Source organism: Crinia signifera, chromosome 1 (assembly GCF_055691185.1).
Source record: "Crinia signifera chromosome 1, ASM5569118v1, whole genome shotgun sequence".
NCBI classification, from domain to species: Eukaryota; Metazoa; Chordata; class Amphibia; order Anura; family Myobatrachidae; genus Crinia; species Crinia signifera.
Window position 1 is genome coordinate 479,350,536 of NC_139217.1, and position 18,096 is coordinate 479,368,631.

The 18,096-nt window shown below is 45.9% G+C and overlaps 1 protein-coding gene across 8 annotated transcripts in view; it reads right to left on the reverse strand.

Moving 5' to 3' along the window:
• Nucleotides 1-18,096, reverse strand: part of TPM2 (tropomyosin 2) — a 73,687-nt gene that overhangs the window by 24,357 nt on the left and 31,234 nt on the right. For all 8 annotated transcript variants that reach the window (XM_083155480.1, XM_083155475.1, XM_083155477.1 and 5 more), the window contains exons 3-4: nt 13,910-14,043; nt 4,287-4,404 (exon numbers count right to left, since the gene is read on the reverse strand). In XM_083155480.1, the coding sequence (XP_083011606.1) occupies nt 4,287-4,404; nt 13,910-14,043 (252 nt within the window). The remainder of the gene's footprint in view (nt 1-4,286; nt 4,405-13,909; nt 14,044-18,096) is intronic.

The window sequence follows — 18,096 nt, forward strand, 5'->3', positions numbered from 1 at the left end:
TGTGAGAGGGACATGATGGACAGGTAAGATACAGGTACACAGGTGTGAGAGGGACATGGTGGACAGGTACACAGGTGTGAGAGGGACATGGTGGACAGGTAAGATGCAGGTACACAGTTGTGAGAGGGACATGGTGGACAGGTAAGATACAGGTACAGAGGTGTGAGAGGGACATGGTGGACAGGTAAGATACAGGTACAGAGGTGTGAGAGGGACATGGTGGTCAGGTAAGATATAGGTACACAGCTGTGAGACGAACATGGTGGACAGGTAAGATACAGGTACACAGGTGTGAGAGGAATGTGGTGGACAAAAAAAACATACATGTATAGGGAAGTGAGATGGACATGGTGGACAGATCAAATACAGGTACAGAGGTGTGAGAGGCACATGGTGCGCAGGTAAGATACAGGTACACAGGTGTGAGAGGGACATGGTGGACAGGTAAGCTACAGGTACAGAGGTGTGAGAGGGACATGGTGGACAGGTACACAGGTGTGAGAGGGACATGGTGGACAGGTAAGATAGAGGTACACAGGTGTGAGAGGGACATGGTGGACAGGTAAGATACAGGTACAGAGGTGTGAGAGGGACATGGTGGACAGGTACAGAGGTGTGAGAGGGACATGGTGGACAGGTAAGATACAGGTACAGAGGTGTGAGAGGGACATGGTGGACAGGTAAGATACAGGTACACAGGTGTGAAAAGGGACATGGTGGACAGGTAAGATACAGGTACAGAGGTGTGAGAGGGACATGGTGTACAGGTAAGATACAGGTACACAGGTGTGAGGGACATGGTGGACAGGTACACAGGTGTGAGAGGGACATGGTGGACAGGTAAGATAGAGGTACACAGGTGTGAGAGGGACATGGTGGACAGGTAAGATACAGGTACAGAGGTGTGAGAGGGACATGGTGGACAGGTACACAGGTTTGAGAGGGACATGGTGGACAGGTAAGATACAGGTACAGAGGTGTGAGAGGGACATGGTGGACAGGTACACAGGTTTGAGAGGGACATGGTGGACAGGTAAGATACAGGTACAGAGGTGTGAGAGAAACATGGTGGACAGGTAAGATACAGGTACACAGGTGTTAGAGGGACATGGTGGACAGGTAAGATGCAGGTACACAGGTGTGAAAAGGGACATGGTGGACAGGTAAGATACAGGTACACAGGTGTGAGAGGGACATGGTGGCCAGGTAAGATACAGGTACAGAGGTGTGAGAGGGACATGGTGGACAGGTAAGATACAGGTACACAGGTGTGAAAAGGGACATGGTGGACAGGTAAGATACAGGTACAGAGGTGTGAGAGGGACATGGTGTACAGGTAAGATACAGGTACACAGGTGTGAGAGGGACATGGTGGACAGGTAAGATAGAGGTACACAGGTGTGAGAGGGACATGGTGGACAGGTAAGATACAGGTACAGAGGTGTGAGAGGGACATGGTGGACAGGTACACAGGTGTGAGAGGGACATGGTGGACAGGTAAGATACAGGTACAGAGGTGTGAGAGGGACATGGTGGACAGGTAAGATACAGGTACACAGGTGTTAGAGGGACAGGTAAGTTACAGGTACACAGGTGTGAAAAGGGACATGGTGGACAGGTAAGATACAGGTACAGAGGTGTGAGAGGGACATGGTGTACAGGTAAGATACAGGTACACAGGTGTGAGAGGAACATGGTGGACAGGTAAGATACAGGTACACAGGTGTGAGAGGGACATGGTGGACAGGTAAGATACAGGTACAGAGGTGTGAGAGGGACATGTGGACAGGTAAGATACAGGTATACAGGTGTGAGAGGGACATGGTGGACAGGTAAGATACAGGTACACAGGTGTGAGAGGCACATGATGGACAGTTAAGATACAGGTACACAGGTGTGAGAGGGACAAGGTGGACAGGTACACAGGTGTGAGAGGGACATGGTGGACAGGTAAGATGCAGGTACACAGTTGTGAGAGGGACATGGTGGACAGGTAAGATACAGGTACAGAGGTGTGAGAGGGACATGGTGGACAGGTAAGATACAGGTACAGAGGTGTGAGAGGGACATGGTGGTCAGGTAAGATATAGGTACACAGCTGTGAGAGGGATATGGTGGACAGGTAAGATACAGGTACACAGGTGTGAGAGGGATATGGTGGACAGGAAACATACAGGTATAGGGAAGTGATATGGACATGGTGGACAGGTCAGATACAGGTACAGAGGTGTGAGAGGCACATGGTGCGCAGGTAAGATACAGGTACAGAGGTGTGAGAGGGACATGGTGGACAGGTAAGATACAGGTAGGTGTGAGAGGGACTTGTGGATAGGTAAGATACAGGTGAAGAGGTGTGAGAGGGACATGGTGGAGAGGTAAGATACAGAGGTGTGAGAGGGACATGTTTGACAGGAAAGATACAGGTACAGAGGTGTGAGAGGGACATGATGGACAGGTAAGATACAGGTACAGAGGTGTGAGAGGGACATGGTGGACAGGTAAGATACAGGTGAAGAGGTGTGAGAGGGACATGGTGGACAGGTAAGATACAGGTACAAAGGTGTGAGAGGGACATGGTGGACAGGTAAGATACAGGTACAGAGGTGTGAGAGGGACATGTTGGACAGGTAAGATACAGGCACAGAGGTGTGAGAGGGACATGGTGGACAGGTAAGATACAGGTACAGAGGTGTGAGAGGGACATGGTGGACAGATAAGATACAGGTACACAGGTGTGAGAGGAACATGGTGGACAGGTAAGCTACAGGTACAGAGGTGTGAGAGGGACATGGTGGACAGGTAAGATACAGGTACACAGGTGTGAGAGGGACATGGTGGACAGGTAAGATACAGGTACACAGGTATGAGAGGGACATGGTGGACAGGTAAGATACAGGTACACAGGTGTGAGAGGGACATGGTGGACAGGTAAGATACAGGTACAGAGGTGTGAGAGGGACATGGTGGACAGGTAAGATACAGGTACAGAGGTGTGAGAGGGACATGGTGGACAGGTAAGATACAGGTACAGAGGTGTGAGAGGGACATGGTGGACAGGTAAGATACAGGTACAGAGGTGTGAGAGGGACATGGTGGACAGGTAAGATACAGGTGAAGAGGTGTGAGAGGGACATGGTGGACAGGTAAGATACAGGCACAGAGGTGTGAGAGGGACATGGTGGACAGGTAAGATACAGGTACAAAGGTGTGAGAGGGACATGGTGGACAGGTAAGGTACAGGTACAGAGGTGTGAGAGGGACATGGTGGACAGGTTAGATACAGGTACAGAGGTGTGAGAGGGACATGGTGGACAGGTAAGATACAGGTACACAGGTGTGAGAGGGACATAGTGGACAGTTAAGATACAGGTACACAGGTGTGAGAGGGACATGTTGGACAGGTAAGATACAGGTACACAGGTGTGAGAGGGACATGGTGGACAGATAAGATACAGGTACACAGGTGTGAGAGGGACATGGTGGACAGGTAAGATACAGGTACAGAGGTGTGAGAGGGACATGGTGGACAGGAAAGATACAGGTACAGAGGTGTGAGAGGGACATGGTGGACAGATAAGATACAGGTACACAGGTGTGAGAGGGACATGGTGGACAGGTAAGACACAGGTACACAGGTGTGAGACGGACATGGTGGACAGGTAAGATACTTGTACACAGGTGTGAGAGGGACATGGTGGACAGATAAGATACAGGTAGACAGGTGTGAGAGGGACATGGTGGACAGGTAAGATACAGGTGAAGAGGTGTGAGAGGGACATGTTGGACAGGTAAGATACAGGTACACAGGTGTGAGAGGGACATGGTGGACAGGTACACAGGTGTGAGAGGGACATAGTGGACAGGTAAGATACAGGTGAAGAGGTGTGAGAGGGACATGTTGGACAGGTAAGATACAGGTACACAGGTGTGAGAGGGACATGGTGGACAGGTAAGATACAGGTGATCAGGTGTGAGAGGGACATGGTGGACTGGTAAGATACAGGTACACAGGTGTGAGAGGGACATGGTGTACAGGTAAGATACAGGTACAGAGGTGTGAGAGGGACATGGTGGACAGGTAAGATACAGGTACAAAGGTGTGAGAGGGACATGGTGGCCAGGTAAGATACAGGTGATCAGGTGTGAGAGGGACATGGTGGACAGGTAAGATACAGGTACAAAGGTGTGAGAGGGACATGGTGGACAGGTAAGATACAGGTACACAAGTGTGAGACGGACATGGTGCCCAGATCAGCTTCACCTCACACACGGCTATAGGAACTTACCTCCTCATATTTTCTGTCAGAGTCCTCTGCTACGTGTTTGGCCTCCTTTAGCTGTAAGTCCTGGTCATGCATCTTCTCCTCGTCCTTGTTGGCTCTGTTCTCAATGACCTTCATTCCTCTGCACCACAGAAGTTACTGGTCAGTTACCAAAATCTTAGCTCACCCATCAGATGACTGAGTGAAGTTTGTATGTTCTCCCCATGCATAAGTGGGTTTCTCTGGGTGCTCTGGTTTATTCCCACACTCCAAATATATAGTGGTAAGTTACTGGCTCCTAACAAACATTAACCCTGGTGTGAAGGTTAGACTATAGAGCAGTGATGGCTAACCTTGACACTCCAGCTGTTGTTGAACTACACATCCCAGGACACCCTGCTACAGTTTTACTATTTGGCCATGCTAAAACTGATGCAGGGCATGCTGGGACATGTAGTTCAACAACAGGTGCAGTGTCAAGGTTAGCCATCACTGCTATAGAGTGTAAGATCCACTGATATTAATGTGAATGGGAAATATTGTGGAATACTCTATGTGCACTATATAAATAACGCACCGAGTCTGTCTTCCTAAGCTCCGCCTCTTCACACTGCACTGTTGTATACCTTGGATACATTTCCATGCATTTATCTATGGCCGTAGGCTAGAGATTTTTCCATTTATTTCAGTGGGCTTTTCAGCATGTGAAATGAATTGCCCATTGAAATAAATATAAGAAGAACCACTGTTACTAAGTGGAAACTATATACTATATGCTGAGTGATGCCCTGTTACTGAGTGGGCACTACACCCTATATCCTGAGTAGCGGCACTGTCACTGAGTGAGCACTACACCCTATGTCCTGAGTAGCGGCACTGTCACTGAGTGAGCACTACACCATATGTCCTGAGTAGCGGCACTGTCACTGAGTGAGCACTACACCCTATGTTCTGAGTAGCGGCACTGTCACTGAGTGAGCACTACACCCTATGTCCTGAGTAGCGGTACTGTCACTGAGTGGGCACTACACCCTATGTCCTGAGTAGCGGCACTGTCACTGAGTGAGCACTACACCCTATGTCCTGAGTAGCTGCACTGTCACTGAGTGAGCACTACATCCTACATCTTGAGTCATTGCCCTGTTATAGCACGGGCACTACATCCTAAATCGCTGCCCTGTAACTGAATGGGCACTACATCTTATGCCCTAAATTGCTGCCCTGTTACTGAGTGGGCACCACATCTTACAGTCTAAATTGCTGCCCTGTTACTGAGTGGGCACCACATCTTACAGTCTAAATTGCTGCCCTGTTACTGAATGGGCACTATACCCTACATCCTAAATCGCTGCCCTGTTACTGAGTGGGCACTACATCTTACGGTCTAAATTGCTGCCCTGTCACTGATTGGGCACTACACCCTATGTCCTAAGTTGCTTTCCTGTCACTGAGTGGGCACTGCATTCTACACCTTGATTCACTGCCCTGTTACTGTATGGGCCCTACATCCTAAATCCCTGCCACATCACTGAGTGGGCACTACACCCTATGTCCTGAGTCAATGCCTTGTTACTGAATGGGCACTACACTCTATGTCCTGAATCACTGCACTGTCACTGAGTAGGAAATACATCCATTGTCCCAAATCACTGCCCTGTTACCGAGTGGGCACTATACCCTATGTCCTGATTAATTGCCCTGTTACTGTGTGGGCACTACATCCTATGTCCTGAGTCACTGTCCTGTTACTGAGTGGGCACTACATACATCATACATCCTGAGTCACTGCCCTGTAACTGAGTGGGCACTAAACCCTAAATCCTAAGTTCCTGCCCTGTTACTGTGTGGGCACTACATCCTATGTCCTGAGTCACTGCCCTGTTACTGAGTGGGCACTACATCATACATCCTGAGTCACTGCCCTGTAACTGCATGGCCACTACACCCTAAATCCTAAGTTCCTGCCCTGTTACTGAGTGGAAACTATATAATATGTAACTTGTTACGGAGTTGGCATTAAACCCTATGTTATGAGTCACTGCTCTATAACTGAGTGGGCACTATACTCTGGGCCTTATTCTAGTTCACTCTTAGAGGCAAATTCCTTCTCAAATGGACAAAACCATGTGCACTGCAGGTGGGGCAGATGTAACATGTGCAGAGAGAATTAGATTTGGGTGGGGTTTTTCTTCAAAGTGAGATCTATATTGCAGTGTAAGAATAAAGCAGTCAGCATTTTCCCTGCACAGAAACAAAATAACTCACCCAAATCTAACTCTCTCTGCACCTGTTACATCTGCCCCCTGCAGTGCACATGGTTTTGTCCATTTGAGAAGGAATTTGCCTCTAAGAGTGAACTAGAATAAGGCCCTCTATGTCCTAGGGGAATCGGTACATCTGTCAGAATGAACTTAGGTCTACAGTCATTAGGTCGACCCCACTAGGTCGACTGTCAGGAAGGTCGACATGACTTAAGGTCGACATGGGCCAAGGTCGACATGACTTAAGGTCGAATTTGTATAAAGGTCGACATGAGGAAGGTCGACTGGTCATAAGGTCGACATGGGTTTTTCACTGTTTTTTGATCCGAATGTCGACACAGTCGACATGGACACAGTTGGCAATGAGAATCGGACCCTCGCATCGCTCGCTTCGCTCACAATGCATCGGAAACGGTGCCTCGCTGCGCTCGGCACACTATTTTATTCTCCCACCACGCCCTAGTGGATGGTAGGGCATGAAATACCGCCTGTCGGCACATGTCGGCTCAAAAAACAGTGAAAAACCCATGTCGACCTTATGACCAGTCGACCTTCCTCATGTCGACCCCTAGTGTGGTCGACCTAATGACTGTAGACCTAAGTTTATTCTAATAGATGACCGCTTCCCGTCCTAGGTTGCTGCCCTGTTACTGAGTAGGCACTACACCCAATGTCCTGAGTCACTGCCCTGTTACTGAGTATGCACTACACCCTATGTCCTGAGTCACTGCCCTGTTACTGAGTGGGCACTACACCCTATGTCCTGAGCCACTGCTGTGTTACTGAGTGGGCACTACACCCTATGTCCTGAGTCACTGCCCTGTTACTGAGTATGCACTACACCCTATGTCCTGAGTCACTGCCCTGTTACTGAGTGGGCACTACACCCTATGTCCTGAGTCACTGCCCTGTTACTGAGTGGGCACTACACCCAATGTCCTGAGTCATTGCCCTGTTACTGAGTGGGCACTACACCCTATGTCCTGAGCCACTGCTGTGTTACTGAGTGGGCACTACACCCTATGTCCTGAGTCACTGCCCTGTTACTGAGTATGCACTACACCCTATGTCCTGAGTCACTGCCCTGTTACTGAGTGGGCACTACACCCTATGTCCTGAGTCATTGCCCTGTTACTGAGCGGGCACTACACCCTATGTCCTGAGTCACTGCCCTGTTACTGAGTATGCACTACACCCTATGTCCTGAGTCACTGCCCTGTTACTGAGTGGGCACTTCACCCTATGTCCTGAGTCACTGCCCTGTTGCTGAGTATGCACTACACCCTATGTCCTGAGTCACTGCCCTGTTACTGAGTGGGCACTACACCCTATGTCCTGAGTCACTGCCCTGTTACTGAGTATGTACTACACCCTATGTCCTGAGTCATTGCCCTGTTACTGAGTATGCACTACACCCTATGTCCTGAGTCACTGCCCTGTTACTGAGTGGGCACTACACTCTATGTCCTGAGTCACTGCCCTGTTACTGAGTATGCACTACACCCTATGTCCTGAGTCACTGCCCTGTTACTGAGTATGCATTGCACCCTATGTCCTGAGTCAATCTTCTGTTACTGAGTATTCACTACAATCTATGTCCTGAGTCACTGCCCTGTTACTGAGTATGCACTACACCCTATGTCCTGAGTCACAGCCCAGGCACTGAGTATGCACTACACACAATGTCCGGAGTCACAGCCCAGGCACTGAGTATGCACTACACCCAATGTCCTGAGTCACTGCCCTGTTACTGAGTATGCACTACACCCAATGTCCTGAGTCACTGCCCTGTTACTGAGTGGGGACTACACCCAATGTCCTGAGTCACTGCCCTGTTACTGAGTGGGCACTACACCCAATGTCCTGAGTCACTGCCCTGTTACTGAGTGGGCACTACACCCAATGTCCTGAGTCACTGCCCTGTTACTGAGTGGGGACTACACCCAATGTCCTGAGTCACTGCCCTGTTACTGAGTGGGCACTACACCCAATGTCCTGAGTCACTGCCCTGTTACTGAGTGGGCACTACACCCAATGTCCTGAGTCACTGCCCTGTTACTGAGTGGGCACTACACCCAATGTCCTGAGTCACTGCTCTGTTACTGAGTGGGTACTACACTATATGTCCTGAGCCACTGCTGTGTTACTGAGTGGGCACTACACTCTATGTCCTGAGTCACTGCCCTGTTACTGAGTGGGTACTACACCCTATGTCCTGAGCCACTGCTGTGTTACTGAGTATGCACTACACTCTATGTCCTGAGTCACTGCCCTGTTACTGAGTGGGTACTACACCCTATGTCCTGAGCCACTGCTGTGTTACTGAGTGGGTACTACACTCTATGTCCTGAGTCACTGCCCTGTTACTGAGTGGGCACTACACTCTATGTCCTGAGCCACTGCTGTGTTACTCAGTGGGCACTACACTCTATGTCCTGAGCCACTGCTGTGTTACTGAGTGGGCACTACACTCTATGTCCTGAGCCACTGCTGTGTTACTGAGTGGGCACTACACTCTATGTCCTGAGCCACTGCTGTGTTACTGAGTGGGCACTACACTCTATGTCCTGAGCCACTGCTGTGTTACTGAGTGGGCACTACACTCTATGTCCTGAACCACTGCTGTGTTACTCAGTGTGCACTACACTCTATGTCCTGAGCCACTGCCCTGTTACTGAGTGGGCACTACACTCTATGTCCTGAACCACTGCTGTGTTACTCAGTGTGCACTACACTCTATGTCCTGAGCCACTGCCCTGTTACTGAGTGGGCACTACACTCTATGTCCTGAGCCACTGCTGTGTTACTGAGTGGGCACTACACTCTATGTCCTGAACCACTGCTGTGTTACTCAGTGTGCACTACACTCTATGTCCTGAGCCACTGCCCTGTTACTGAGTGGGCACTACACTCTATGTCCTGAACCACTGCTGTGTTACTCAGTGTGCACTACACTCTATGTCCTGAGCCACTGCTGTGTTACTGAGTGGGCACTACACTCTATGTCCTGAGCCACTGCTGTGTTACTGAGTGGGCACTACACTCTATGTCCTGAACCAAGGGTATAATCGGGGGTAACTCTCAGGGTGCATCAGGAATGTCATGTAATAAAATGTTATGTTGTAACAGTCACGTTACCCCATTACAGTTCTTAGGTACAGATGATCTTAGTATACGGGAAGGAGGGAATGACAGAGGAAGAATTCCCGGAACTATGGAGAGGGCAGGCAGTGTGCATGGTGGGGAGGCCTGTAGAGAGTCTATTGAAGGGGAGAGGGGAAAGAGGAAGCTAGTAAAGAATTCAAATGGGTCCTGGGGTGAAACTAATCACAATATTAGAGCCATATCTAAAAATAAACATAAATTAAAATGCTTACTGGCTAATGCAAGAAGCTTAGTGAGTAAAATCGGGGAGCTTGAAACGGTGATCAGTAGGGATGACTACGACATCATTGGTATTACAGAAACATGGTGTAATGAGTCGCATGACTGGGCATTAAACATGGAGGGATATACACTCTACAGGAAAGACAGGGAAAATAGAAGGGGCGGGGGTGTGTGCCTATATGTAAATAATAACTTAACATCATGTGAGAAAAATATGAGCACAGACCTGGAAGACGACAACTCGGAGACAGTGTGGGCAGAGATAACCGACAATAATAAGAAACCAAAAAACAAATTTATAATAGGGGTATGCTATAGACCACCAAATATAAATGAAAGGGAAGAGTCTCTTCTTTTAAACCAAATCAAACAAGCATCAAATCAGGGTCAGGTATTAATTATGGGGGATTTTAATTTACCCGACATTGGCCCTTATTCTGATTCGCGCGGTACGGCCCGCGTGCGGCCGTACCGCCGATGTTTTCCGTCTGCACATGCGCAGAGGTCAATCTGCGCATGTGCAGGCGAATTCGCCGCACATAACGTTACTACGCCGCAAAGGGGGCGTATAGGGGAGTGAGGGGCTTCATGCCCTCATTTCCCTATGTATACGCCCCGCGTTTCATGGGCGTTCCCATGCAAACGCGGGGCGTACGCATGCTAATGAGGGCATGACGCAACTCATGGGGGCGGAAAGCTGACGTCGCCGGATGTCAGCTTTCAGCCCCCATACAAGCTACCACACGGACGATTGTCCGTGTGGTCTCAGCTTGCGGGAGCTGCCGCGGCGTGCGGACCTGCCTTCGATGGTCGACGACCATCGAATGCAGGGGGCAGCTCCCACCATTTTTATGCGGATCGCCAGCCGTCCGTGTACGGACGGCCGTGGCGATCCGTAGGGTGGGCGGGGATTCGTCTGGTGCGGTCGGAGCCGCATATGCGGCTCGACCGCACCAACCAGAATAAGGGCCATTGATTGGGAAAACGAAACCGGTAAATCAGCAAGAAGCAATGGGTTCTTAAGCTTACTTAAAGACCAGTTTACTACACAAACGGTTGAAACTCCAACTCGTGATGAGGCACTCTTGGACTTAGTATTAACAAAAAACACAGACTTAGTTTCAAACACAAAATTAATTGAACAATTAGGGAATAGTGATCACAATATGGTTTCACTGGAAATCAACTTCAGTAAATTACATCAAAAAGGAACTGCAAAAATACTAAACTTCAGAAAAGCGAACTTTGAATTATTTAGGGAAGCCCTAACAGGAATTGGGTGGGAAACGGTTATGGAGGGAAAAAATGCAGAGGAAATGTGGGATACTCTAAAAAAGGTGCTTGATTCACTAACTATTGAATACATTCCTAAAGTAACTAAAGGTAAATTCAACAAAAAAAAGCCACCATGGTTGGACAAAGAAGTAAGGTCAGCTATCAACAATAAAACCAGAGCCTTTAAATTCTATAAAAATAACTTGAATGAGGAGGCATTCGCAAAATACAAAGAATCAAACAAAACTTGTAAAGGGGTAATCAAAGCAGCTAAAATATTATATGAAAGCAAAAACAACCCAAAGAAATTTTTTAAATACATAAATAGTAAACGTTTAATTAAGGAAAACATAGGCCCATTAACTGATACTAGTGGAAAAAGTGTTACTGAGGACAAGGGAAAAGCAAAACTGTTAAATGAGTTCTTCTCATCAGTATTTACTAAGGGAGAGCAGACTGTGGAACGAACATTTACCACAAACGGGACAAATAAGCCAGATCTCATTGTGGATTTCACGCCGAAAGAATTAATACTGAGGCTAAGCAAACTCAAAACAAATAAGTCACCAGGGCCAGATGGGATTCATCCGAGGGTATTAATGGAATTAAGGGATGAACTAGCTACCCCCCTACATTATATCTTTAGCAAGTCACTATCGTCAGGTATAGTACCAAAAGATTGGAGAATAGCAGAGGTAGTGCCAATATTCAAAAAAGGAAAAAAGGAAGATCCCGCTAATTACAGACCCGTTAGTTTAACATCAATTGTGGGTAAACTATTTGAAGGATTTTTAAGGGATGGTATCCAGGAATATTTAGATCATCACCTTCTACTCAGTACTAACCAACATGGGTTCGTGAAAAATCGTTCATGCCAAACTAATCTACTAGGGTTCTATGAAGAGGTTAGCAAAAACCTCGATAATGGAAATGCTGTAGATGTGATTTTCCTAGATTTTGCTAAAGCATTTGATACTGTCCCACACAAGAGATTGATTAATAAAATGGAGAACCTAGGATTGGGTGAAAATATCTGCAGATGGGTAGGGAATTGGCTATGTAATAGAGAACAAAGAGTGGTTGTGAATGGTGCCGTATCAGATATGATACCGGTACTAAGTGGCGTGCCCCAGGGTTCGGTTTTGGGGCCCATTTTGTTTAACATTTTTATTAACGATATTGGGATAGGGTTACTCAGCAATGTATCCATCTTTGCGGACGATACAAAACTTAGCAAAGTCATCAAATCACCAGAAGATGTCACCATGCTTCAAAATGATCTTGCAATTCTAGATGAGTGGGCAAAAAAATGGAAGATGAGGTTCAATGTAGATAAATGTAAGGTTATGCACCTTGGGAGACACAACCAGTGTGCAAGTTACAACCTTAGCGGAGAGGAACTGGGTTATTCCATACTTGAAAAGGATCTAGGAGTCCAAATAGACAGCAATCTAGGATGTAGTGCCCATTGTAATGTAGCTACAAAAAAGGCCAACAAAATTCTGGCATGTATTAAGAGGGGAATGGAAACTAGGGACTCAAGGGTAATTATGCCACTATATAAAGCATTGGTGAGACCTCACCTAGAGTACGGAGTACAGTTCTGGGCCCCACACTATAAAAAGGACATCATAGAATTAGAAAAAGTCCAAAGGCGAGCAACAAAGCTTATTAGGGGAATGGAGAATTTAAGCTACGGGGAGAGATTAAGCAATTTGGGACTATTTACATTAGAAAAGAGACGTTTAAGGGGGGACATGCTCAACATGTACAAGTATATCAAGGGCCAATATAAGGAACTGTCACACACCCTATTTTCTACTAGAAAGGAATCTAGGACGCGAGGGCATGAGTATAGATTAGAAGAAAAAAGATTTCATTCAGCTAGTAGAAAGAATTTCTTTACGGTCAGAACAGTCAAACTCTGGAACTCTCTTCCCAGAGAGGTGGTAACGGCTGGCTCATTAAATGCGTTCAAGGCAAAGTTGGACAAACATTTACTGGAGAAAAACATCCATGGGTACAAATAAGAAATATAATTTGTCTGTAAAATACCAGAACCAACCAAATCAGCAATGGATATCTATACCAGGTTGAACTAGATGGACGCAAGTCTTTTTTCAGCCTTACCTACTATGTAACTATGTAACCACTGCTGTGTTACTCAGTGTGCACTACACTCTATGTCCTGAGCCACTGCCCTGTTACTGAGTGGGCACTACACTCTATGTCCTGAGCCACTGCTGTGTTACTGAGTGGGCACTACACTCTATGTCCTGAGCCACTGCTGTGTTAATCAGTGGGTACTACGCTCTATGCCAGTGATTTTCAACCTTATTACCTTGCGGCACAATAATAAGATTTTAAAATACCCAAGGCACACCATGAGATCCCCATAGGGCAAAACACATTGGCCCCCACAGGAAAAAACTAAACCTTATTGGCCCTCATAGGAAGAAACCAAACCTATTGGCCCCCATACAAAAACAATCACACTGGTCCCCACAGGTAACAAAACTAAAATACATTGGCCCTTCACATGAATAGAAGAGAGCAGTAAATAACAGTTGAACTGGTGGTGGCTGTAAACTGGTTTGGGCATGTCTAGATCTGGGGGCACAGTAGTGTGCCACGGCACTGCTCTATGCTATAAATCGCTACCCTGTAACTGAGTGGGCACAAATGCGGCGATGTACACATCGGTGTGTCCTGAGTGGGCCTCACCTTTCACTCTCATCCACGGCCTTTTCTGTCTCCTCCAGCTTCTGCAGAGCGGTTGCCAGACGCTCCTGAGCCCGATCCAACTCCTCTTCCACCAACTGGATGCGTCTGTTCAGGGAGGCAACATCAGACTCAGCCTGGAAAATACAGAGAGCAGGGGTGACTTATAATACCCTATGTCCTGAGTGGGTGACTTATAATACCCTATGTCCTGAGTAGGTGACTTATAATACTCTATGTCCTGAGTAGGTGACTTATAATACTCTATGTCCTGAGTGGGTGACTTATAATACTCAATGTCCTGAGTAGGTGACTTAGGTACTTATGTAATATCTGGACTCCCGTTTTTCTTATGAGACCGCGTCCCCTCGCGGGGCTCGCTGCGCTCACCACGCTTCGGGCACGGTGGCTCGCTGCGCTCGCCACACTATATAAAATCAACTCCATGCGTAGTTGGATAGTAGGGGTATGAAAAAATGGGGTGCATTTAACATGGGAGTCCAGATAATACATAAGTACCGTGACTTATAATACCCTATGTCCTGAGTAGGTGACTTATAATACCCTATGTCCTGAGTGGGTGACTTATAATACCCTATGTGCTAAATAGGTGACTTATAATACTCTATGTCCTGAGTAGGTGACTTATAATACCCTATGTCCTGAGTGGGTGACTTATAATACTCTATGTCCTGAGTAGGTGACTTATAATACCCTATGTCCTGATTAGGTGACTTATAATACTCTATGTCCTGAGTAGGTGACTTATAATACTCTATGTCCTGAGTAGGTGAATTATAATACCCTATGTCCTGAGTAGGTGACTTATAATACCCTATGTCCTGAGTAGGTGACTTATAATACCCTATGTCCTGAGTGGGTGACTTATAATACCCTATGTCCTGAGTAGGTGACTTATAATACCCTATGTCCTGAGTAGGTGACTTATAATACCCTATGTCCTGAGTAGGTGACTTATAATACTCTATGTCCTGAGTAGGTGACTTATAATACTCTATGTCCTGAGTGGGTGACTTATAATACCCTATGTCCTGAGTGGGTGACTTATAATACTCTATGTCCTGAGTGGGTGACTTATAATACCCTATGTCCTGAGTAGGTGACTTATAATACCCTATGTCCTGAGTGGGTGACTTATAATACTCTATGTCCTGAGTGGGTGACTTATAATACCCTATGTCCTGAGTGGGTGACTTATAATACCCTATGTCCTGAGTAGGTGACTTATAATACCCTATGTCCTGAGTAGGTGACTTATAATACCCTATGTCCTGAGTAGGTGACTTATAATACCCTATGTCCTGAGTGGGTGACTTATAATACTCTATGTCCTGAGTGGGTGACTTATAATACCCTATGTCCTGAGTGGGTGACTTATAATACCCTATGTCCTGAGTAGGTGACTTATAATACCCTATGTCCTGAGTGGGTGACTTATAATACCCTATGTCCTGAGTGGGTGACTTATAATACCCTATGTCCTGAGTAGGTGACTTATAATACCCTATGTCCTGAGTAGGTGACTTATAATACCCTATGTCCTGAATGGGTGACTTATAATACCCTATGTCCTAAATAGGTGACTTATAATACTCTATGTCCTGAGTGGGTGACTTATAATACCCTATGTCCTGAGTGGGTGACTTATAATACCCTATGTCCTGAGTAGGTGACTTATAATACCCTATGTCCTGAGTAGGTGACTTATAATACCCTATGTCCTGAGTAGGTGACTTATAATACTCTATGTCCTGAGTAGGTGACTTATAATACTCTATGTCCTGAGTAGGTGACTTATAATACCCTATGTCCTGAATAGGTGACTTATAATACCCTATGTCCTGAGTGGGTTACTTATAATACCCTATGTCCTGAGTAGGTGACTTATAATACCCTATGTCCTGAGTGGGTGACTTATAATACTCTATGTCCTGAGTAGGTGACTTATAATACTCTATGTCCTGAGTAGGTGACTTATAATACCCTATGTCCTGAGTGGGTGACTTATAATACCCTATGTGCTAAATAGGTGACTTATAATACTCTATGTCCTGAGTAGGTGACTTATAATACCCTATGTCCTGAGTGGGTGACTTATAATACTCTATGTCCTGAGTAGGTGACTTATAATACCCTATGTCCTGATTAGGTGACTTATAATACTCTATGTCCTGAGTAGGTGACTTATAATACTCTATGTCCTGAGTAGGTGACTTATAATACCCTATGTCCTGAGTAGGTGACTTATAATACCCTATGTCCTGAATGGGTGACTTATAATACCCTATGTCCTAAATAGGTGACTTATAATACTCTATGTCCTGAGTAGGTGACTTATAATACCCTATGTCCTGAGTGGGTGACTTATAATACCCTATGTCCTGAGTAGGTGACTTATAATACCCTATGTCCTGAGTAGGTGACTTATAATACCCTATGTCCTGAGTAGGTGACTTATAATACTCTATGTCCTGAGTAGGTGACTTATAATACTCTATGTCCTGAGTAGGTGACTTATAATACCCTATGTCCTGAATAGGTGACTTATAATACCCTATGTCCTGAGTGGGTTACTTATAATACCCTATGTCCTGAGTAGGTGACTTATAATACCCTATGTCCTGAGTGGGTGACTTATAATACTCTATGTCCTGAGTAGGTGACTTATAATACTCTATGTCCTGAGTAGGTGACTTATAATACTCTATGTCCTGAGTGGGTGACTTATAATACCCTATGTCCTGAGTAGGTGACTTATAATACCCTATGTCCTGAGTGGGTTACTTATAATACCCTATGTCCTGAGTAGGTGACTTATAATACCCTATGTCCTGAGTAGGTGACTTATAATACTCTATGTCCTGAGTAGGTGACTTATAATACCCTATGTCCTGAGTAGGTGACTTATAATACCCTATGTCCTGAGTGGGTGACTTATAATACCCTATGTCCTGAGTAGGTGACTTATAATACCCTATGTCCTGAGTAGGTGACTTATAATACTCTATGTCCTGAGTGGGTGACTTATAATACTCTATGTCCTGAGTAGGTGACTTATAATACCCTATGTCCTGAGTAGGTGACTTATAATACCCTATGTCCTGAGTAGGTGACTTATAATACCCTATGTCCTGAGTAGGTGACTTATAATACCCTATGTCCTGAGTAGGTGACTTATAATACCCTATGTCCTGAGTAGGTGACTTATAATACCCTATGTCCTGAGTAGGTGACTTATAATACTCTATGTCCTGAGTAGGTGACTTATAATACTCTATGTCCTGAGTAGGTGACTTATAATACCCTATGTCCTGAGTAGGTGACTTATAATACCCTATGTCCTGAGTAGGTGACTTATAATACCCTATTTATGCTGTATTTTATCACCACACCCTGTACGTTACCTTGTAATTTGTTTTTTGTTTGCTATGTACGGCGCTGCGGACACTTTGTGGCGCCTTATAAATAAACAAACTACTACTACCACAAGATGTCCTGAGTGGGTCACTCGTGGCATGTAACCTATGACATAAACTGTATATCCTGACACATAAAGCAATGACATATGTTATACAGTATATTCTGACACGTAACCCAGTGACATATATTGAATATTCTGACATGTAACCCTGTGACATAAGCTGTATATCCTGACATGTAACCCTGTGACATAAGCTGTATATCCTGACATGTAACCCTGTGACATAAGCTGTATATCCTGACATGTAACCCTGTGACATAAGCTGTATATCCTGACATGTAACCCTGTGACATAAGCTGTATATCCTTACATGTAACCCTGTGACATAAGCTGTATATCCTGACATGTAACCTCATGTGAAATGCTTTGAAGTGTCTCTTCCACAAAAAGAGATTTCTTTACCACTTTTTAGTCCGTTTAGTGTCCAATGCAGGTTGGGGACATAGCGTACACAGGTGAAGTCAAAGCATGGGCAGAGGTGCCTACAGTAGCTAGTGACAGTATGTAAAGAGTTCAGGAGAGTAGAAGAACATGACAGCACCTGAACTGAGCTCACTATGTGAAATGCTTTGTGAGCGTCTCTTCTGAAAAATGGAACATTACAGTGGTTTCCTGGAAAATATTGTAATGTAGCATTACATATGCAGATACAGCAGTGGCTATAGCCATAACATATATTTTAATCAAC